Genomic DNA, 21637 nt, shown 5'->3' with positions numbered 1-21637 from the left:
TGTGAGAAATCTGCAGCTGCTGTTTGTAAAGTCATGTTTAAACAAGGTAAATAGAAAGTCATGATAAGACTAGGGAGAGACCTAAATATGTTGATGGAAATAGTCAATTTATTACATGCCTTGCTTCAAAAAGATATATAACTTAATATGTAGTAATTAAAACAATCTAGCCTGTATACTTGGGCTCAAAATCTATTATCAAACCACACTTGAAAATGTTGTGCATTAGATAAAAAAATATCAAACCAGATGTCATTTATTAGAAAGACATCACAGTTTTTGAGCTAAATATTTCACAAAAACATTTCAAAATAGGATAAAGACAAAACATTTGGTGACACTTTTTGTCCATAATTTACGTCTATAATCATTGTGATGAGCAACATCTGGCTACATTGACTAAAACGCTTATTAATAGACATGGCAAAAATGGCTTTGAATAGTGAAATAAGAAAATATCTGGCATCATTTGATTTGATCCTTGATTTTCAGACATTTTAAGTATGACTTACATGTCCAAATAGATGGACATGTTATATTGCAGTTATTGTTTTTAAGGAAAGTATAATAATTTTTCACACAAGCATGACAGATTCAGAGCAATTCAGAAGGATTTATTTATTTGTATGTACAATTTTATATACAGTTTTGCAATTTATTTACAGATATCATCCACTGATGCAACATGTTTTGAGGAGAACACATTATTTTTTTTACTGAAGATGTTAGTCTCAATGATTGAGCTTGATAATGTCAGTAATGTTCCCACCAGAGAGCACCAGACTCCATGAACAGTGCATGAGGACAGTGTGTGAAACTTACAGCAAACCCAGCCAAAAAACTCTGTTTGTCTGCTATTTTGCAAAATACAGCAAATATTGCTGTATTGAAAGTATAGAATCGGCTGTTCCTCATATTTCACTCTCATTTGTGATACACTTACTGAGAATTTGCTTTAGGTACTTCAGTCTTCTTTTTAAGGTGGGATATGTTGCGTAGAGCATTCATTACCAAGTTTAAGCTTGTTAACCCATGACATCATAGTTTATAATAACAAAGTCATTCCATTTATAATGTCTCATTTTAAAGCTGTTTAACCAGTAGATTGTTCCCTGTTGGTGAGGTATGGTTGGTAGGTCCTCTTTATATTCACACACAGTTGTCAGGGATGCATAGCCTCTTTTCCTCTAGGGGTGGGCATGCAGCCCCATTGTTTGCAGGATGCATGTGAATATAGCGAGTTCTGTGTTTTACTCCTTTCGTACCACACTGGCCCTTACAAAGACCCCAAGGGGACCAGACAGAAACCTCACAGTCCAGAGGGGTCTCTGTAGAAAAAGAGATGTTGATTAGTACTAATACCTTACTGGGAACAAATCATTTGTTAAAGAAATAGTCTGCACATTTTTAAAATTACAGTTCAATAAATTAAAATCATCATAAAATCACCATTGAAACTTTCATGTTTTGGTGCACTATTCCTTGAATAGGGCTAATAAGGCTAAGCAACTCAAGATTAAAAATAACTAGTTTATGTTTTTTGACAAATTGGTTTAAATTTGTATTATTTTAGTTATTTGAGAAAAAAAAAACAATGCAGAAAAATAAAAGCATGAAGGATGATGCACCCAGACTGCATGAAAGTGTATGTATGAATGCAAATATTAATAATTTCTATGAGTTTTCCACCAATTTGCCGAAACATTAATTACAATTGCCATGCAATTTTTTGTCAGGTAACACTATAAAAAAAAAAAAAACCCATGATGTAAAATAAAGTATATTTATATATTTATATATTTGTATAATAGTATATTTTGAGAAGCATAAATAAATTGACAGTTACCTAAACTGAATCAATTTTATTTAGATTTTTATGTAATGTTTTATGCTAAATAAAAGTTTTGAGGATGAATTTAAATTAAACTCAGAAAATAAATGTAAATCCTTTCAATTTTGCTAAAATAATTGCTTTTTCTGATTCACTGATGCTTTCCAGAAACCCTGAGATTGTAAAAGGCTGATATGTATCACAGACTTCTGTACAAGTAGGAAAACAGAAAGATGGAATCAAAGCACACATTTCACTTCTATGACAAACACTTCCTGAATGCTGAGTGGCAGAAAACTTTTAAACGGGTTGGCCTCCATTATCGTGTTTGCAGTTTGTTGTGTTGGTTACCATGGGAGTGGATAAACCTTTCTACAGCCTGCAATTTAATCACCACAAGTTATCTCTATGGATTTGTAGTGTTTCCCTCGAAAACAGAATTTAAGATTCAAATGCAAGTATGTCAACTTTGTCTATTGCACGATAAAGTTCTGTATGAGGAGACCATGCCAGACCATTGCAACATTCAACATCACAATTCATTTTACAAACAATTTGTATTGCTTACTTATGAGAGACCCATCTATCTCATTCCCGCTTGGAATCTGATTGGAGTGGGTCGGCTCAATGGGTAAGCTGAAGATCTGGTTGTTCTTGATCTTCGTTAGGGAGACTTTGGCTATTGGGGGGAGATGCTTCAGTCTGGGATAGTAGAAGGAGTTTGCAGGGTGACTTGGGAATGATGCTGTTATCTGTTGAGAGAAGATATACAGTGTTTGTGACAAGAATTGTAATGATACCTACTTCCCTGCTGAAAAAAGGTGGTCAGGTGGTCTATTAAGTGGTCCATTTTGTTGATTGTAGGAGGGATTTTGACCACTGACAAACTGAACCAGCATAAACCAGCAAACCAGTTTTTATTTTATTTTATATATTATTATGGATTATATTTTTTTCAGCTGGTACTGGTTCCCAAAGTGGTCTAACTGTGCTGAAAAAACTTGCATAATATTGTTTCCAGGTCTCCTTTGGCCTCCAAGTCTGGTTTAGAAGCCCTCCCTTAGAAGGATTTGGAAAACTTTTCAGTTTGTGAGAATGGTTGCCCAGCTAAACACCAGCTTGGCCAGGCTGGGAAAGCACCTTAATGAACCATAAAAGACCAGTAAACCAGCTCACTGAAGAATTGTTTCATGGAAAATATCATAAATATATATGGCTTGTAGGGTTGTCCATTTTAGACATTACCTGAGTGATCTTGTCTTGAGGAATGGTCTCAAAGTTTGGTGAGGAGAAGGTGAAACCACTGTCTGTGCCGGCATCATAGGGGTAGAGATCTAGGCTTATGTTTTCTATCCAGTTATCACCCTCGCACAAATTTAGACTGTTTATTCCAACAAACCAGTCAGGACTTGGCACAATGCGGACAATGAAGGACAGCTGCAAAACAAGAAGATCATTAGTGTTCGGGTTGTGCTGTGGTTTTAGCTTTTTCTCATTAGCTGGTATAAACTGCTGGCTCTTTTTCATTTGGAAAGTTTTATTATTTACAATTCTCTCTATAATATTTTATATGGAATGCCTGGGAGGCCAGTGAAGTATGTGCATGTAGAGAGTGAGTTCCAGAAGAATGCTTTGGACACAGTATGCAAGTGTTCACATCGTCTGACTGAAAACATCTGTGTTTTTTTTAATTAAAAAACAACTGAAAAAAAAAAAAAAAACAGAAAAAACTTAAACTAAACTAAAAACAGCTTTAACCAGCCTATGGTCTTTGCTGGTCTTACTGTAGATGGTTAACGATGGCCTAGCATGTATCCCAACCAAATCATATTTTAGCTGGTTTATCTGGTCAACCTGGTGGTGTTTCAGCCCAATCAGGTAACCGAAAACCATTCTAATTGAATTTAATATTGCAGTGCAGTGCACCGTGTACTTACTAAAGAGTGTCTTGCAAAGACCTCAAATTCTGTGACTGCCTGACCGGTTCCTCCAACCACAGCTGGTGCTGAGAAGAGGCCATAGACACTCTGGATCCGTTCTCCAGCTGCCTCCACTTCCTTTATCAGGGTCCAAGCCTCTCCTCTCTCAGAGAACTCTCTCACCCCATTACTGGCGTACTCGTTCCCTTGCCAGATGTGATAGTCTGAGCTGTGAGTTACTCCTAAAATGAAAACTATAGTTTAACACTATTTCAATGTACTTTTGTAATATTGTACAAAAACATGTAAGAAAGTAATAGATAATGATCAATGTCCAATCAATGTTTCTATGGCATAACTGTAAATTTTACTTCCTTCGGAGGGGTTAAACTGGGTCAAACCCCCTCAACGGGAACAGTGTGAAAGGTTTGGGTGAACAGACCCAAAAAGAGTGTAGCAAATGTTTAAAAGAATACCCTGTTCTTACTTATAAGATCAGCCCACTCACCAATGATGGGGGACCACTGGGCAGGCGGCCTGTACAGAGGGTAGTGTTTGGGGAAGGCAGTCTGAGTCCACTGGCCAGTAAATGTCAGTCTGTACTTGGCTGCAGATGGTGCCATGCACACGCGATCCACGTCGACCGGCATTGCAGGGACTTTACTCAGCAGGGCCAGAGTCACGGTAAGCAACCGCAGCCAGCAGTTCACTTTCAAAGATGTCATCTTTTCCATGCTGGTTCTGTGTGGGAACAATGAACTGTTTTACCAGGCATGTGGATGCATGTCATAGCCAGCTTTAAAAGCTTTCACTCCTTCCTTACTAAACTACAGACAATGGTAAAACAGGGGAATTAAAGACTTCACATAAGCTTCTGTATGAGTGATTTGGTATAACTGTGTCATACACTGAGTAAGTAGGAAAGAATGTAGGTCAGGATAACCATATTCACTCTCTTTGTTTCCAGCCACTCTTACATGCAGTACTCAGCAAAAGAGTGACTGACAATGAAATTGGTTAAGCGATACTTAATATAGTATTATATATATATATATATATATATATATATATATATATATATATATATATATATATAATACTATGATATAATAACTATATTAGCATGAAGTGTTGCATTAATTTATATTAGTATTATCTAGCTACATGCACCAAGCATGAGAATTAATTTAGACTTTATATTAAAAGTATAATTAATTTAGTATGCATTCACAGTAGTACTGTATTTGCCATATAAAATACTACCTTTAAATGCATATGTCCTAAAAAAGGACATTCAACCTGGTGTAGCATGAATAAAACTTAGTTAAAGAAAACACTTACTGGGTTTGCAGTGGCCGATGAAATTTTCTGCAGAAAAGCTGAGTGGAGGTCACCTGTGCCCAGGCATTCAGAGGAAGACTGCAAGATTACTGTGTGTCTTCCAGCTATTTATGCGTTTCCAGTGGTCCCCACACTCAAACAATATCAATAACCTCCTGACCCCTCCCAGATGTAGTATCGAACTCTCCACACTCTACATTACAATTCCATCTGGGATTTCCCCTTTGGTCTCAGCAGATTCACACTTTTTTTCCTCTCGCAACCAGAGATGCATAGAGAAAGCAGCAGTATATGAAGCTCCTGAGGGTTTGGTAGTCAGTTGAGGAGGTAATATTGTGGGGATTGTTGATTGTAGAAACAGGCTTGACTGGTAGATCAGCAGTGTGGAGGCACCCAGTAAGCCGAAAGCTAACAGATCCCGCCTGCAGCCAGTAATTGCTTCCACATGCTCACGTTTTGCCGCTCACCCTTCTCAAATTCTCTCCAGTTTCTTGACACTTAATTTGCTGAGAGCTGTTTGGATGTGGTTTTCTGCAAACCAGTTCCATTTCTGAGAGCTTGCTTTAAGGGTTTTTAATATTCCTCTGTTGTAAATCAGGCTTTGGTCCAACTGGATTGCGACATCTAATGTGTTTGACATGTGTTTTATGCCTGTCTCAATCTGGGGTCAGTTTCTGTCAACCATCCTTCATTGTTCATTTGAGTTGTCTCACATGTCACTCCATTTGGTCACAATGGACTAATTGAAATATTAATAGAAACTACAGAAAGTGGATAAAAATTAGCTTGGATTGATCACACAAGTTTAACAATAAGTCTAAGAAAGTAATAAATACATGAGAGAGTATTAAAAAGGCCAAAATGTAGGTCATAATTTGCAAAAAAAAATCCCACTCAATCCTAATGTCTTTACCAATTCAGTGCTGCTGTGAGACAGGACAATGAATGCAAAAAAGAAAAGAAAAAAAGACGCATTTTACTATTTTAACATTTGCTTTAATTAAGAGAGATATAAGTCTATTTGTGACTTTTCTTAAAGAGAATTACTTGAATAATAGGTTGCAAGACTGATTGCATTGTAACCACAGCCCAGTTTTTCAGGGTCCTGGGCCATGGGCAAAGAAACACCTGGGATGGATTACATTTTATATATATATATATATATATATATATATATATATATATATATATATATTTCTTTTTTTTTTTTCTTGAAAGGCACTTCATTACATATGCAACAAGACATATGAAAAAGTATTTTAAGGTCTACTTCCAGTGCCAACATTTCATATTAGTTCTTTATCCAAAGTGATAGTCCAGGTTTATTGTTCTGCTTTGAGGTTTTCCTAGAGTCTGCTGAGTTGTTCCGGGCTGTTTATCTATCTATCTCACAATTTGAGCAATGTTGTGACCAATAAAGATATTACGTTTTACATTTAAAGTATATGGTCATGAAAAGTACAGTATATGAAAAATGTATGATCAAGGTTGCTTAATGGGTTTTCATTGTATTTAGTGTACAAAAGTCAATACACCATAACATAGCTGCTGAACAGACAATTTCATCTTCATTTTGTTCAGCCACTTCCCTTCAGCAGAAGAGGATGTGAAATTAAGGGTCAGTGCAGTGACCCTCACATTGGGAGTGTTATATCAAGCATAATATTTCTGCTAACAAACATGATTTCTTAGCAACGTTGCAATAGCTAGTTGGGACTAGCCTGCATTTTGTAATAGCTTTTGGAAAGTATGTTCTTGGCAATGTGTTTTGTGGCAGTTTACACCCAGTCCTTATGTGACACATTTTAATCCTGATAACACTGCATTGACAGAAGTTTAACATTTTAAATTGTTAATTCATGTGTGTAAAACAAGTTAAAAAGCATTAGCAGTTTGAAGGTACATCAAATAAACCTTATGATTATATGCCACATTTCAACAGCGAACTATGGTCAATGTGAAACATGCTCTAATGTGGTACGTGGTATGGGTAACAGGACTGGATTTTATCCATCAGGAACTGCATGGATAGTATGAAGTGAACATTACAAGACTGTGCATGTGCAGTAAGTTTAATGTGAATTTTGGGAAGTGCTTCAAAAATTTTATTTACCAATTCACACAGTTTCCAGTTTTTCTTTCGTCAAGTCAAGTCACCTTTATTTATATAGCACTTTAAACAAAACTGAACAACATTCATTATGAAAACAGTGTGTCAATAATACAAAATGATAGTTAAAGGCAGTTCATCATTGAATTCAGTGATGTCATCTCTGTTCAGTTAAATAGTGTCTGTGCATTTATTTGCAATCAAGTCAACGATATCGCTGTAGATGAAATGACCCCAACTAAGCAAGCAAGCCGCATATTAGCGTAAATGCCGTTATGGGAAGTGTTCCCGGTTCCGGTTTACCTAATTAATGCAGCCTAAAAATCCTTTAACGGATTTGGATATTAAAAGCATTTTAGTATGTTATGTGTAAGCCAGGTTAAAGAGATGGGTCTTTAATCTAGATTTAAACTGCAAGAGTGTGTCTACCTCCCGAACAATGTTAGGTAAGTTATTCCAGAGTTTAGGCGCCAAATAGGAAAAGGATCTGCCACCCGCAGTTGATTTTGATATTCTAGGTATTATCAAATTGCCAGAGTTTTGAGAACGTAGCGGACATAGATGATTATAATGTAAAGGGAGCTCATTCAAATTCTGAGGTGCTAAACCATTCAGGGCCGTAAGGCCACGGGAGAGGATTTCTGAATTGCAGTGAAGTGACCAAACTGATGCTGTTAGGTCACGTGATGGCGGATGTAGTCATGTGACACTTTTTGTGACGATCGTGCACCAGGAAAACACGAGAAGAGGGAGAGATCCAATAGCAGGTACGTTTATTTGACAAAAAGGGTAATCCAACATAAACAGTCCAAAGTGACAAACAAAACAAAAGAGGGAACTGGATGAAACGGAACAGGAACTCGGAGGACGAGATAGCAAGGCTAAGTCTTGGGAGATGAGAACATCTGTAAACGTAGGGTAAGGACTCCATACAAACTACAGGGAAAGACAGGTATTTATAAGGAGACTAATGACAATGGATGTCTGCACCTGTGCGATTAACTGGAGTGCAATTACTGTGAAGACAGGACCAGACTAGAGGAATTATAGTGCCTATGGTGAAGTGCCTAAGGAGAAGTGAGCTCACTAGTGGACACCCAGGAAAACAGTGACTGACAGCGTGACATTACCCCCTCCTCCACGGAGCAGCTGCCAGATGCTCCACCTGAAACCCAGGGAAACCCAACAGATAAAGAAGCTAGGAGGGAGGTGGAGCGGCGGAGGACTAGGGGGAGGGACGGAGGGTCAGAAAACATAGCACACAGAGTCAGCAGAATCAGGTAGAATGGGGAAACAGAGACAACACATCCAGGTAGAATGGGGAGACAGAGACAAGACAACCAGGTAAAATGGAAAGACAGAGACAAGAGAAGTGTGACACAAAACAAGGAGTCCAGGAGGGTGGTGAACCGGCGGAGGGCCAGGTCCAAAAAAGAAAACAGACAGAAATACAAAAGAAAACAAAAACATAGGTTCATGAAGGACATCACGTGATGCCCACCAGGGCGGAGCAGAGGACCACCACAACCATGTGGTCAAGGAAGAAGCCCCCCAGGGGCTTTTGCATTTGTTCATGAAAATCCCTGGTGACTTGACTCAGTCCTTGAAGATCACCGGTGACTTGACTCTGTCCTTGAAGATCACCGGTGACTTGACTCTGTCCTTGAAGATCACCGGTGGCTTGACTCTGTCCTTGAAGATCACCGGTGACTTGACTCTGTCCTTGAAGATCACCAGTGACTTGACTCTGTCTTTGAAGGGGTGGTGAAATGCTATTTCATGCATACTAAGTTTTTTACACTGTTAAAGAGTTGGATTCCCATGCTAAACATGGACAAGGTTTCAAAAATTAAGTTGTACGTTTGAAGGAGTATTTCTGTTCCAAAAATACTACTTCCGGTTTGTCACAAGTTTCTGAAAGTTTTTTTCAAGTATGGCTCTGTGTTACGTTAGATGGAGCGGAATTTCCTTATATGGGTCCTGAGGGCACGTCTGCCGGAAGAGCGCGCGCTTCCATATAGCACAGCACTGAGAGCACAACAGACTTCACTGATCAGAGCGAGAGCGTCGCGAAATGTCACAAAAGGAGTGTGTTTTTGGTTGCCAGGGCAAGACAACCCTGCACAGATTACCAAAAGAGAAACAGCATTAAGGGACTAGTGGATGGAGTTTATTTTTACAGAGCATCATGGAGTTGTGCAAGTGTTTGTGTTTGTTCCCTGCATTTCGAAGATGCTTGTTTTACAAACAAGGTCCAGTTTGACGCCGGATTTGCACATCGTTTATTTCTTAAGGATAATGCAGTCCCAACGAAAAAGGGTCACGATCATGTGTTGGAACCGCAGGCGGTGAGTAAAACTGCTTCAAATATCTCTGTGTTATTAACTTAGCTATCAGCGCGTACGCATATCAAGTAAACAACATGCCGCACATCAAGTAAACAACATGCGATGTTGTCATCAAACTGCACGAGTAAAACTGCTTCAAATATCTCTGTGTTGTTAACTTAGCTATCAGCGTGTAAGCACATCAAGTAAACAACATGCGATGTTGTCATCAAACTGCACTTTCCACATGTACAGCTTAAAAAAAAAAAAAGACGACAAAGTGGAACCATTTTCCAAAACCGCTAAGCAAATATATACAGTTTCAGTACATACCACATAGAGACTGATTGCTGATGCTGCTCTTGTTCATTTTCAGCCTCTGGATCTGATTCTGGATCATAAATATACACTGAATCTGACTGTTAGCCATGGTTTGTTTTGGTTGGTTTTGTCCTCAAGGTGTCACAGCTTCCAGACGCGCTCAACGCAAAAGCCTACTGGCGCTTGTGATTCTTTAGCTCCGCCCACACGTCACGCCTCCGACCACTCGTGTTTTTCCAGGAAAAATCGGTACAGACTATCTTTCTCTTATGAATATAATAAAACTAAAGACTTTTTGGAGTTATGAAGGATGCAGTACTACTCTATAGGTACTCAAGATTAACAGGATATTGAGTGAAAACGAGCATTTCACCCCCCCTTTGAAGATCACCAGTGACTTGACTCTGTCCTTGAAGATCACCAGTGACTTGACTCTGTCCTTGAAGATAACCGGTGACTTGACTCGACTCTGAAAGGTCAACGCTTACTAGCCTTGTCTCTGGAATGTCCATGGTAGCTAATCCTGACTCAGGAAGGTCAAAGGTGACTAACCCTGACTCTGGAAGGTCAATGGTGACTAACCCTGACTTCGGAAGGTCAACTGTGACTAACCCTGACTCTGGAGGGTCAACGGTAACTAACCCTGACTCTGGAAGGTCGACGGTGACTAACCCTGACTCTGGAAGGTCGACGGTGACTAACCCTGACTCTGGAGGGTCCATGAACACCTGACTCGACTCTGGAGGGTCAACCGGAAACTGACTTAACTCTGGAAAGTCAATGGACACTTGACTCGACTCTGGAAGGTCAACAGGAGCCTGGCTTGACTCTGGACAGTCAACTGGAATTTGACTCGACTCTTGAAGGTCAACAGGAACTAAACCTGACTCTGGAGGGTCAACGGTAACTAACCCTGACTCTGGAAGGTCGACGGTGACTAACCCTGACTCTGGAGGGTCTATAAACACCTGACTCGACTCTGGAGGGTCAACCGGAAACTGACTCAACTCTGGAAAGTCCACAGGCACCTGACTCGACTCTGGATGGTCAACAGAAGCCTGACTTGCCTCTGGACAGTCAACTGGAATTTGACTCGACTCTGGAAGGTCAACAGGAACTAGCCCTGACTCTAGAGGGTCAACGGTAACTAACCCTGACTCTGGAAGGTCGACGGTGACTAACCCTGACTCTTTAAGGTCCATGAATACCTGACTCGACTCTGGAGCGTCAACCGGAAACTGACTCAACTCTGGAAAGTCAACGGGCACCTTACTCGACTCTGGAAGGTCAACAGGAATCTGACTCTTGCCTCGTGGTGCTGGGTTGGCGGCCATGCCGCGCATCGGCGTTGGGTTGGCGGCCATTTTGTGCAGCAGCACAGCACTGGCGGCCATCTTGCACAGCGGCGCTGGCTCAGCCGATTTGCATCTCCTCTCCCTTCTTTGGTCATAATGGGGAAATGGCGGCTCCCAACCGAACCCCGGGTCAATGGGAGCCCACAGTGGAGATCGCTGCCGGATCTCCTCTCGACCACATGCTCCGGAGCGACCTCCCCTGGTTCCACAGAACCCCACTTTGGCGAGTGCCCTCAAAACCATTTCTCTCCCACTTGATGGCTGAGGAGGAAATTGGAGCAAACATACCGCTGGATCTCAGGGTGATGGAGTCCTTCTGTGATGATCGTGCACCAGGAAAACATGAGGAGAGGGAGAGATCCAATAGCAGGTACGTTTATTTGACAAAAAGGGTAATCCAACATAAACAGTTCAAAGTGACAAACAAAACAAAAGAGGGAACCGGATGAAACGGAACAGGAACTCGGAGGACGAGATAGCAAGGGTAAGTCTCGGGAGACGAGAACATCAGTACACAAAGGGTAAGGACTCCATACAAACAACAGGGAAAGACAGGTATTTATAAGGAGACTAATGACAATAGATTCCTGCACCTGTGCGATTAACTGGAGTGCAATTACTGTGAAGACAGGACCAGACTAGAGGAATTATAGTGCCTATGGTGAAGTGCCTAAGGAGAAGTGAGCTCACTAGTGGACACCCAGGAAAACAGAGACTGACAGCGTGACACTTTTTGAATGGTCAAATACCTACTCAGTAAGTGATTTCGGGCCCACTAATGTTGTATTTATCAGGATTGGGAACCAGTGCCCTAGATAATTATTTAATAATAAATCAATAATAAAAAATAAAAAGTTTATTAGGCCACTCAGTTTAAAAAATAAGATCATATTTTGGTTAAATGCAATAATAAAGTTAACTGTAATAAATTTGAATGAAGGGGAACATTTTGATCAGTTATATTTATGTATTGTTCCAATTCGTATGATACTTGATCAAATGGAAATTCTTTTGAAACAGCTTTCTTTGGTGAAAAATAAATAAATAAATAACTGGACGATGTATACTGCTTGTGTAATATTGCTTAATGAAATACTAATATCCTTTGATGCTGAAAATCAATTAATGTTCATACTGGAAATAATTTTGTAAGAAGATAATGATTGTGAGCTCATATCATAATTTAGATTTTTACCCAAAAGCCATTTCTTTTTGTTCTTTATTTTGGACAGCTAAAATGTACATATGGAAGAGTAATCACACATTTTTATTTTCTTCATCCTCAGTGGCCAATCATCGTGCCCTGTCTGTTAACCCTCCCACGAGACATCATCAAATCCCTGGCAACTCAATATGAATTTTAAGCACTGGTTTGAGGTTGGGCCAAGCATGTTTTGAAATGTGTGTTATATAGATATGATTGTAGTTGTCTTAAATTTAAACCTTATAATTTTGCATCTCAATGCTTGTTTCACACAAAGTTCAAGACCTGAGACTTGGAGCAGGACTCTCTCTTGGACTCTGGTCATGCTAAAGCTACAGGCCAATCCAACATTTTTTGTGTGAAGTTTCATCCTTCGAGATCTCTGTAATAATGAGGGTCAATTTATTGGTTAAGGCAAGGATGTTTTTGAATTATATTCACCTCATCTGTCAATGACAGAAACAGGGATTTGGCATTAATATTGTTCACATAATTCTACACAGATTTTAAAGAGGCTGATAAAAATGTGAACACAAGTCCAGCTGAATTTAGCCAAACGTGACTTCATCTGCATGTCATGAAGATTTAAATCATTTTATGTAGAGCAACATGACAAGTCACGGGTTGTTTTGGTTAGGAAAAATAAGCTATGTTGTGCACATATTGTGCCAAAATGTATAGTCTATATGTTTTTATTGCTGACAAACAAACTGTTAGGGAGTTAACTATTCACTAGGATTGTTCAAATTGACCTTGGAAAGTCATGTGCATGCTGTATATTTATGCCAAAATGTTTTGGAAAGGAACTTGGGGAACATATTAGACATTGTCTGGAGGGTCATAGAAGAATCATACCATGTGAATTTATTCTTCCTTCAGGCATTTATGATTATAAACTACTGTGTGCTCTAGACGATGTTGTAATTCTTGAAATCATAGGTCAGTTAAAGATAAATTGCTGGGTGTTTTCAAAGATAAAGAGCTGATGATTTTGTGACAATGTTTTTACGTATAGTTTTTGTTTTGCAGGGATTTTTTATGAAAAACATATTAGTGAATTAGTAAATCATATTAGATAATTTAAACTGATTAACAGTTTTCTTCTTTAAAAAAATGTTCTTTTTACTTGTTAATCTGTAATTATGATTGGCCTTGGTGTTGTGTGTTTGCTTAATATTACTCTTCTCTTAATTTCAAATCCATTCTATATAGCACACTGAATACAAGTATTAATGTATTAGTCACTGAATAGAATTTGAAATCATAACAACTAAAAACATAACTTAAGAAACATCAGTTGTTTAAAACATCATATTTCTTAAAATTATTTTAATCTAAATCTAACCCTTTTTTCTTTTTGCATTATTGACAAACTATTTTTCTATTTAAAACTGTAAAACTGCTTTGATACAATCTGTATTGTTACAAGATATGTATAAATAAAGGTGATTTGACTTGAATGAAACCTGCGCAAATCACTATTTAAGTACAAACATGATTTGGTCAAACCCTTAAGCCGTGTCTTCCTTAGAAGACCTGGAACTGTCCATTATCATGGAGGAATAAAAAGGACCTTTAGGCTACATAAAATGTCAAGAGAAGTTAATTAAACTGGGGCATATCCATATGGTAGTACCTTAAGATGGAGTTTGTCTTTACTTAATTATAAACCCAGCTAATTCTCTCAAAGCTGTTTTGGTATGACCAAAACATCTCACATGCATCACTGTTTCCAAAGACACCCAGTGCTGAATCGTGTGCCTCACTAGTTGAAGTAAGCCCAACTGAAAACTTTCAGAAAGGGCTCAGTCCTGTCTCACATGTGATCTTACAAGCACGTGAGTGAGACGGCATGGATTCACTTTACAAATGTAAACTAAATGGCTTAGGACAGCTGGAGAGTACCACTAACTATCAGGATTGTACTTAAAACTAATTTTATATATTTACAGAAATTGTAATGGTCTGTAAAGAAGTCGTGTGTCAAACTCTAATTCCAGCTTTTCCACATACGGACAACAAAAACATTGGAAATGTGGGTCAAGCAAGAGCCCTTAATGGAAACAGTGACTGACAAAACAATTGCACGTGTTTGCAAAGCCAGGGCTCCTGTCCAAACCTTACAATCTTTTAAACAAGTTTTTTTTCTCTCTCTCTCTCTCTGTGTGTGTGCTTTGTTGTGTTTAACTAATGTTTCCCATCTTTTCTTCAGAACAGCCTTTTTTTCCTACTGGGATCTGAAATTGATAACCATCATGTAATGTCGTTGATGTAATTTAATAGATTTTTACAATGCAGGTTTTGTCAAAACAGCTTCACAGTATTAAACCGGAAATATGTGCCGTTCTCCTCTGGCCAGACAAAACCATCAGATTAATTATATGGTGCAACAAAGTCAGAGCAACAAGACAGAGGACAACAAGTGCAGAGGACTCATCTGGTTCCTGTGGTCTTATCCTGATGACAAACTAGGTGTGGAGGTCTTTGGAGGGGATAGGTCTCTGTGTCTTATCTAGTTGACATGGTCTCAGCTGACCCTGCCCTCGAGTGGCGAGCTGCCTGTTGAGCAAGAAGTGAATCGGCTTCGGAATTGGATTTTATCAGTGGACCTAAAATAAAATATGTCTAGCTTGTCTCTGTCAGTAGTGTTTTATGCTAGAGCATTCGGACAGTGACTGCCCTGCATGCTCAAAGTGTACAGCCACAAACCAGCCAGTTCCATTTGACCGAGCAGCTCTTTGTCTGCTTTGTGGGCACAAAAAAAGAGAATGTCAACTCTCCAATACATGTTCAAACTCGATTAATGTTTGGTGTCATCATCGGCCTGCTCTAAATGTAACTCTATTTAGAACATTTTCTTGGCAGCATGATTGTCTTTACAAAACACATTTGCTAAGTTTTATAACATGAGACCTCTTTTGCATGGCACTGTTCTGTCTAGCTGATGGCGCTGGCAACGACTTGCAACTTGCTAGATGCATGCCTGGGTGTTTCAACTAGGTCCGGTACCAGACCTGTTAGGGAGTGGCCCCTTGTTAACTTGGCTGGATTAAAGGATGTGACTGTTTTCACATGGCAGGGATTATACATGTCCCCCTTGTGTTTTACCCAATGTCAAGAGAAGTGATTAGTCCGCAGAAGAGACAGAAAATACCCTGCTATAGGCTCTTGGCTGTACTATTTAGAAGGCAACCACAGATGTTTTCTCTGATCATTTGATCTCAAACAACTTACCACTGCAAGCACGCACAAATCAGGCAACAAACTTTGACTTAATATACAAATGTAATAGTACTGCACACAACTATTTGGTAAAACCTCTACATATCTCTGATCATTTCTTCATTACATTTAACCTACATGTTGCTACCTGTGTGCCACCAACCCCTATACTTTTACTTTTAGACGAAACCTATGCTCCCTTTCACCTTCCCATGTTTCCTCTGTAGTATCCTCCTCTCTTCCCTCACCTACCCATTTCTCATCTCGGGATGTGAATGCAGCAACTGACACTTTATGCTCTACTTTAACTTATTGTTTAGATGATATTTGTCCTCTCTCCTCCAGGCCTGCATGGGCTGCCCCTTCTAACCCCTGGTTATCCGATGTTCTTTCTGAGTATCAGACTAAACTCAGGGTAGCAGAGTGAAAATGGTACGAATCAAAAGATCCTTCAACCCTTAGTATGAATGCTTTCATCTTTCTCTGAAGTCCATACTGCCAAATCATCATATTTCCAAAACATGATCAACAGCGCCCCAGACACATGTAATCTCTTCAAAACATTCAATTATCTCCTATGTCTCCCTCCACCACCTCCCACCACATCTCTAACAGCTGATGATTAATCCATATTCTTTACAGACTAAACTAGAACAATCAGTAGTCAATTCTCAGCCCCACTCACAGGACCTCAAACCAACCACATCCACTGCTTAAACTCACATCTTCTCCTTCTGTCTACTCACTGAGGCAGAAGTATCAAAACTTCTCTTCTCCAGCTATCCTACAACATGCCCTCTAGACCCAATCCCCTCATACCTTCTCAAAACAATCTCCCCCACACTTTTACAAGCACTCACACACATCATCAACACATTCCCCACCGCATTCAAGCAGGCTCGGGTAACCCCACTGCTCAAAGAATGTACATTAATCACTTCACTTATAGATAGCTGTCTCTCTCCTTCAATTCATAGCAAATACATCTCAAAGTAGTTGTTTTCAATCAGGCAATAGTTTCTTTCACAGAACAACAAACTAGACACTAACCAGTCAGATTTTAGGAGTGGCCATTCAACTGAAACTGCAATACTATCAGTCAAGGAAGACTTGCAGATTGCAAAAGCTGATTTCAAAATATCAGTTTTTATTCTGCTGGACCTATCTGCTGCTTTTGACTTTGTCAATCATCAGATCCTCCTGTCTGCCCTCTCATCAGTGGGATTTCACTTCGCTGGTTTGAATCTTATCTCACTGGTAGGTCTTTTCGGGTGGGGAGGGAAGGTATCAAAAGCACATCAACTGGTTTCTGGGATCCCACAGGGATCAGTTCATGGACCCCTCCTCTTCTCCATATACATTATGTCACTGGGTTTCATCATACAGGCACATGGCTTCTCCTATTATTGCTATGCTGCTAGCACACAGCTCTATCTCTCATTTCAAACAAATGATCCAACGGGATGAAAAATGGATGAAAAAACATCACCTACAGCTCAACCTGGCAAAGACTGAGCTTCTCATCTTCCCTGCCACTCCAACTCTACAGTACAGCATGATTTCACCATCCAGTAAGGATCTACAGTTACCGTCAAATTTAGTTGGTGTAATCTTTGATGACCTGCTGACCTTCAAAGACCACATTGCAATCTTGCAGAAAAATCAGGCCCTTTCTCACAGAAAATTATTTTCTCAAATTCTTGTCCAGGCCCTTCCTATTTCTCGGCTGGTCTACTTCAAAGCCCTTCTGGCTGGACCTCCATTATGCACAATCAGACCTCTACAAATGATTCAGAAAGCAGAGTCTGGTCGACTGGTCCAAAAGAGCCCATGTTACACCTTTCTTTATCTCCTTGCATTGGCTACCAATTGTGGCAACATAAATCAAGACATTGACGCTTGCATATAGTACAACCACAGGCTCAGCACTGGCGTACTTCAACTCACTTTTTCACCATTACGAATCTACATCCCCTCCAGAAGTCTGAGATCTAGGAGTGAGTGACGCCTAGTAGTACCATCATAGAGAGGCTCAAAATCAATTTCCAGAACATTCTTGTTCACTATATCTGGCTGGTGGAATCATCCTGCTGAATGCTGAATCCCTGACAATTTAACAGCAACAGCTGAAAACTCATCTCTTTCAACACTACTTGACTTCATTCTAAATAAATAAAAAAAAAACTTTTATTTCTCTTTTATTTATTATTTCCCTTTCTAGCTTGTACTTACTTGAAAAATGTCTGAAACTTGGTATTATGAGCACTTCCTGTGTCTGTTTGCCTCTTTAAGAAGAGTCACTTTATGTATTCGCCAAATGTAAGTCTCTTTTGATAAAAGCGTCTGTCAAATGACAATTGCAAATGTAAGAGACAGACTCATAAGGGAACTTCTCCGGTTACTTAAAATAACCTTGGTTCCTTGAAAGGAGGGAACGAGACACTGTGTAAGAACTGCCTTAGGGTCCATAAGTAATTCTTGCTCAGTCAAAAGTCCTACAGTATGTCCCCAAATTGAAGACGCATTGATTTGGCAATTCCTTTTTTGAATATTGTCTGGAATATCATTCCTTAGTACACAATTCAGATCACTTTTCACAAAAGCATTTAGTTGTGCTGCTCCTAATCTCTGGAATTCTCTTCCACAATCTATACAAGAAAGTGACTGTCTGAATACTTTTAAATCATGTCTTAAAACTAACTTGTTTAAATTAGCTTTTTCTGATCAATTTTAATCTATTTATGTCAATAACTGTTGTTTGTTGTATTGTTTTCTTGATTTTATCATCACCACTCAACTGTACGGTGTCCTTAAGTGCCTTGAAATGCCTTGAATAGACTTTTAAATAAAATGTATTTTATATATATACATATACATATATATATATATATATATATATAACCCTAATTCTTAATATGTAAAACATTGTAAAATAGCACCAAACTACTGAAAGCAATCACATGTCTTTGAAATGGTTCACTGTCAGAATGTTTTTCATGGATAATGAAAACAGTTTTGTACTTAGGGCATATTCAGCACATTTTTCTCCAAGTTAAAATGATCAAATATTAGGCTATACTTTTCATTCAGACCATTCTGGCCATGTTTAATTTTAGATATATTATTTCATACCATAATGGATTCAGTATCACCATATATAATCATTATAAAAACATTAGTAGCACAGTATGATACATGGGTTATTGTAGAAGAAATCAATCCATTTGGATATTATTTGTGGTTTAAACAGGTAATCCTTCACTTGGCATTGCATATAGACATGCCAGTGCCATTGGTTTCTATGTATCCTTAATGCTTTTTCTTTTCTTAGAAAATCAGAAACTGATCCTGTATTGCTGGCTTTCAAATGAAGCAAGCCACATGTCTACCAGACACTATAACTCTGCAAGTAACTCGGGAAAAGGAAGTCTAGAAAAAAGTCTGGCTTCATGCATGTCTAGAATGACGAACCCAAGTTTTCAGAACAGTTTCAGCAGATCCTAGAGTTTATACTTTAAACAGCTGCATCTTATCTATTGTTTTAAATATAAGACACAATCTTGTCTTGTCTTTGACTTAATTACTGCTGTAAAACATTAATTAACATATTGTAATTAAAATATAATTAAATATTGTAAAATATACAAATTATGAAAATAAAAGTTTTGCTTTACTCTAACTATAGTTTAACCATGGTATTTGTATTGAAATTGTAGTTATTGAAATAACAATCAACCCCTAAAAAAAAAAAAAAAAAAAAAAAGATGAGAGAGACTTTATATCGTAAGTTTACAAAAAATAACATAAGAATTATGACACTGACATATAGCCTGACAAAATCTTATATAGTCTCAGCATAAGGCATCACGGCCATGAAACTTTGGCTGAAAGTCTGATGCATATCACATAATAAATTGGTACCAATTCAGGAGTTTCAAAAATTGTCATCAGATCGGTTAAATTACACAGGATTTCCAGGTGACGTGTACTTTAACGTCCCACCATGGAATCAAAGATGCCATGATTCCCTAACCCTCTCATGGAAGAAGAAAGCCATCATGTTTACAACTGTGATGATGAGGGCTTATCAGGATCAACTAAATGGATTTTCAAAACTATGTGAAATATGAAAGGTTCATGGCATATAATCTTAAAAATGTGTCGAAGAGTTTTACACACCGGTCTGTTATTGAGGGGACATTTCCACGCCCCGAAACATGATGGCTCAAAACAAAACGTAATTGGTTGCTTTGCCTGTCAGTCATATGGCCATTCAAGGCCATTCAAAGTGACCAAGGTTCCCAGACCTTCTGCCGTCTGTCTGAAGGTCTGGAAATGCAAGACTAGAGCTTATCTGATCAAAGATAAGTGCTTTCCCATGTCTTTTAAAATGAAAGTCTCATGTCAGAAAATCATAGAATGTTTGTAGTTATTCTTTGATTGCCTAATCCGCAAACCCTTCGAAATTGTTTGGTTCTCAACCCATCAGTTATGGCATAACACAGTAGCGGAATAAGCAGTAGTGCACAGATGTCAAACGTAGTTCATGGAGGGCCACAGCCATGTAGAGTTTAGTTCCAACCTTGCTTCAACACACATACTTTTCAAATAACCCTATATGAATTGATTAGCTTGGATCAAGTGTGTTTAATTAGGGCTTAGGGAATCTAAACTCTGCAGGACTATGGCCCTCCAGGAACTGAGTTTGACACCCCTACAGTAGTGGGTGACTTTAGTCCTGGGGGCACACTCACTTTACACGTATTTGGCGCCACCTATTGTTGCAGGTGTATGATTAACATCACCGTTTTATATTTGGAACAATACAGCAATAGCAAATATATACACATAAAACATACATGTACAGATATGTCCTACACCCAGTTTATACAGAAAATATTACAACTAAAATGGATTACTTAATAATTTTTGCTTTCTTTTACACTTTATTGAAAAGCACCACCCTTATTTTCTTGTGCAGAAATAATAATAATAAATAATTTCAACCCAATAGAAAACAGCATAGTGAATCTGGAATCTCTGTCATACTTATTCAATTTTATACCTGACATTTACTAGATGAAAATAAACTTTCTAAACAATCCTGCAAGGAATCAGTCTGAAAGCGTGCATGGTTGAGTCATGCATAATCCCCTTTTCAAGCAGAGGTAACAGATTTTGGAGGTGGCTTTCACCAGTGCATTAGAGTTTCAGTAGATACAATTATTCTGCCATCTAATGGTTGTACGGTTCATAAATATCTGAAAACTCTGCTGCCTTATTGCACTTCTCTTTACTCTGCATAATGCTATTTTTTTTTTTTTTTACATTCTCTGAAGAATGTGTTTGTACATCCAAAGTTTGCTGACATTATACCAGCTTGTTATGCAGTTGCTTATATTTTCAGTGTTGTAAATGTTAAGTGGTTGTTCACTGGCCCAAGTCAAACATGCCCACTGACAAGTCTGTAAAATAAGGTTGAATATCCAGTGAAATCATAGCAGGACAGAAAGGAAAACACAGACAGTGTAATTCAGTAAATGGAAATAACATAGTCGATATGCGAACATGTGTGGGTGGCTTCTCTTTGGTTTATATAGGAATGATAATTGTGAGTGGCACCTAACTATTGACTGTTATATAATGCAATGGTGGCACATTCACATATTTATAATACTGCAATAAATATAATATAATAAATATATAATAAAATTGATAAAAGGGATGACTTTCACACAGGACAAAATCAGTCACTACGTACAGTGTTTTAATATTGTGCAATGTACTGATCAGATTGTACCTTCAATGCAGCCACAAACAATCAAACATCTTTTCAGCAATGTTTAAGGTTTGAAATGTCTACTTAAATCTCAAATAGATCTTTATATATATATATATATATATATATATATATATATATATATATATATATGACAATAATAATCCCAAACCTGTAGAAAATAAAAGGATCTTTAGGCATCTCTAAGAAAAAATTCTATAGTACTGT

General features: G+C 38.4%; 1 protein-coding gene across 1 annotated transcript; it reads right to left on the bottom strand.

Moving 5' to 3' along the window:
* Positions 1-603: 603 nt before the first annotated feature.
* On the bottom strand, positions 604-5630 carry spon2b (spondin 2b, extracellular matrix protein). Its single transcript, XM_026279645.1, has 6 exons — positions 5092-5630; positions 4259-4491; positions 3769-3992; positions 3077-3268; positions 2400-2583; positions 604-1328 (listed from the first exon to the last, which is right to left on the bottom strand). Exons 2-6 carry the CDS (start codon positions 4482-4484, stop codon positions 1150-1152), a joined length of 1005 nt encoding a protein of 334 aa, XP_026135430.1. The 5' UTR covers positions 4485-4491; positions 5092-5630; the 3' UTR covers positions 604-1149.
* Between the last annotated feature and the right edge of the window lie 16007 nt (positions 5631-21637).

This window comes from Carassius auratus, chromosome 14 (assembly GCF_003368295.1).
Source record: "Carassius auratus strain Wakin chromosome 14, ASM336829v1, whole genome shotgun sequence".
Lineage (NCBI taxonomy): Eukaryota > Metazoa > Chordata > Actinopteri > Cypriniformes > Cyprinidae > Carassius > Carassius auratus.
This window is presented reverse-complemented; position numbering and strand designations above follow the sequence as displayed.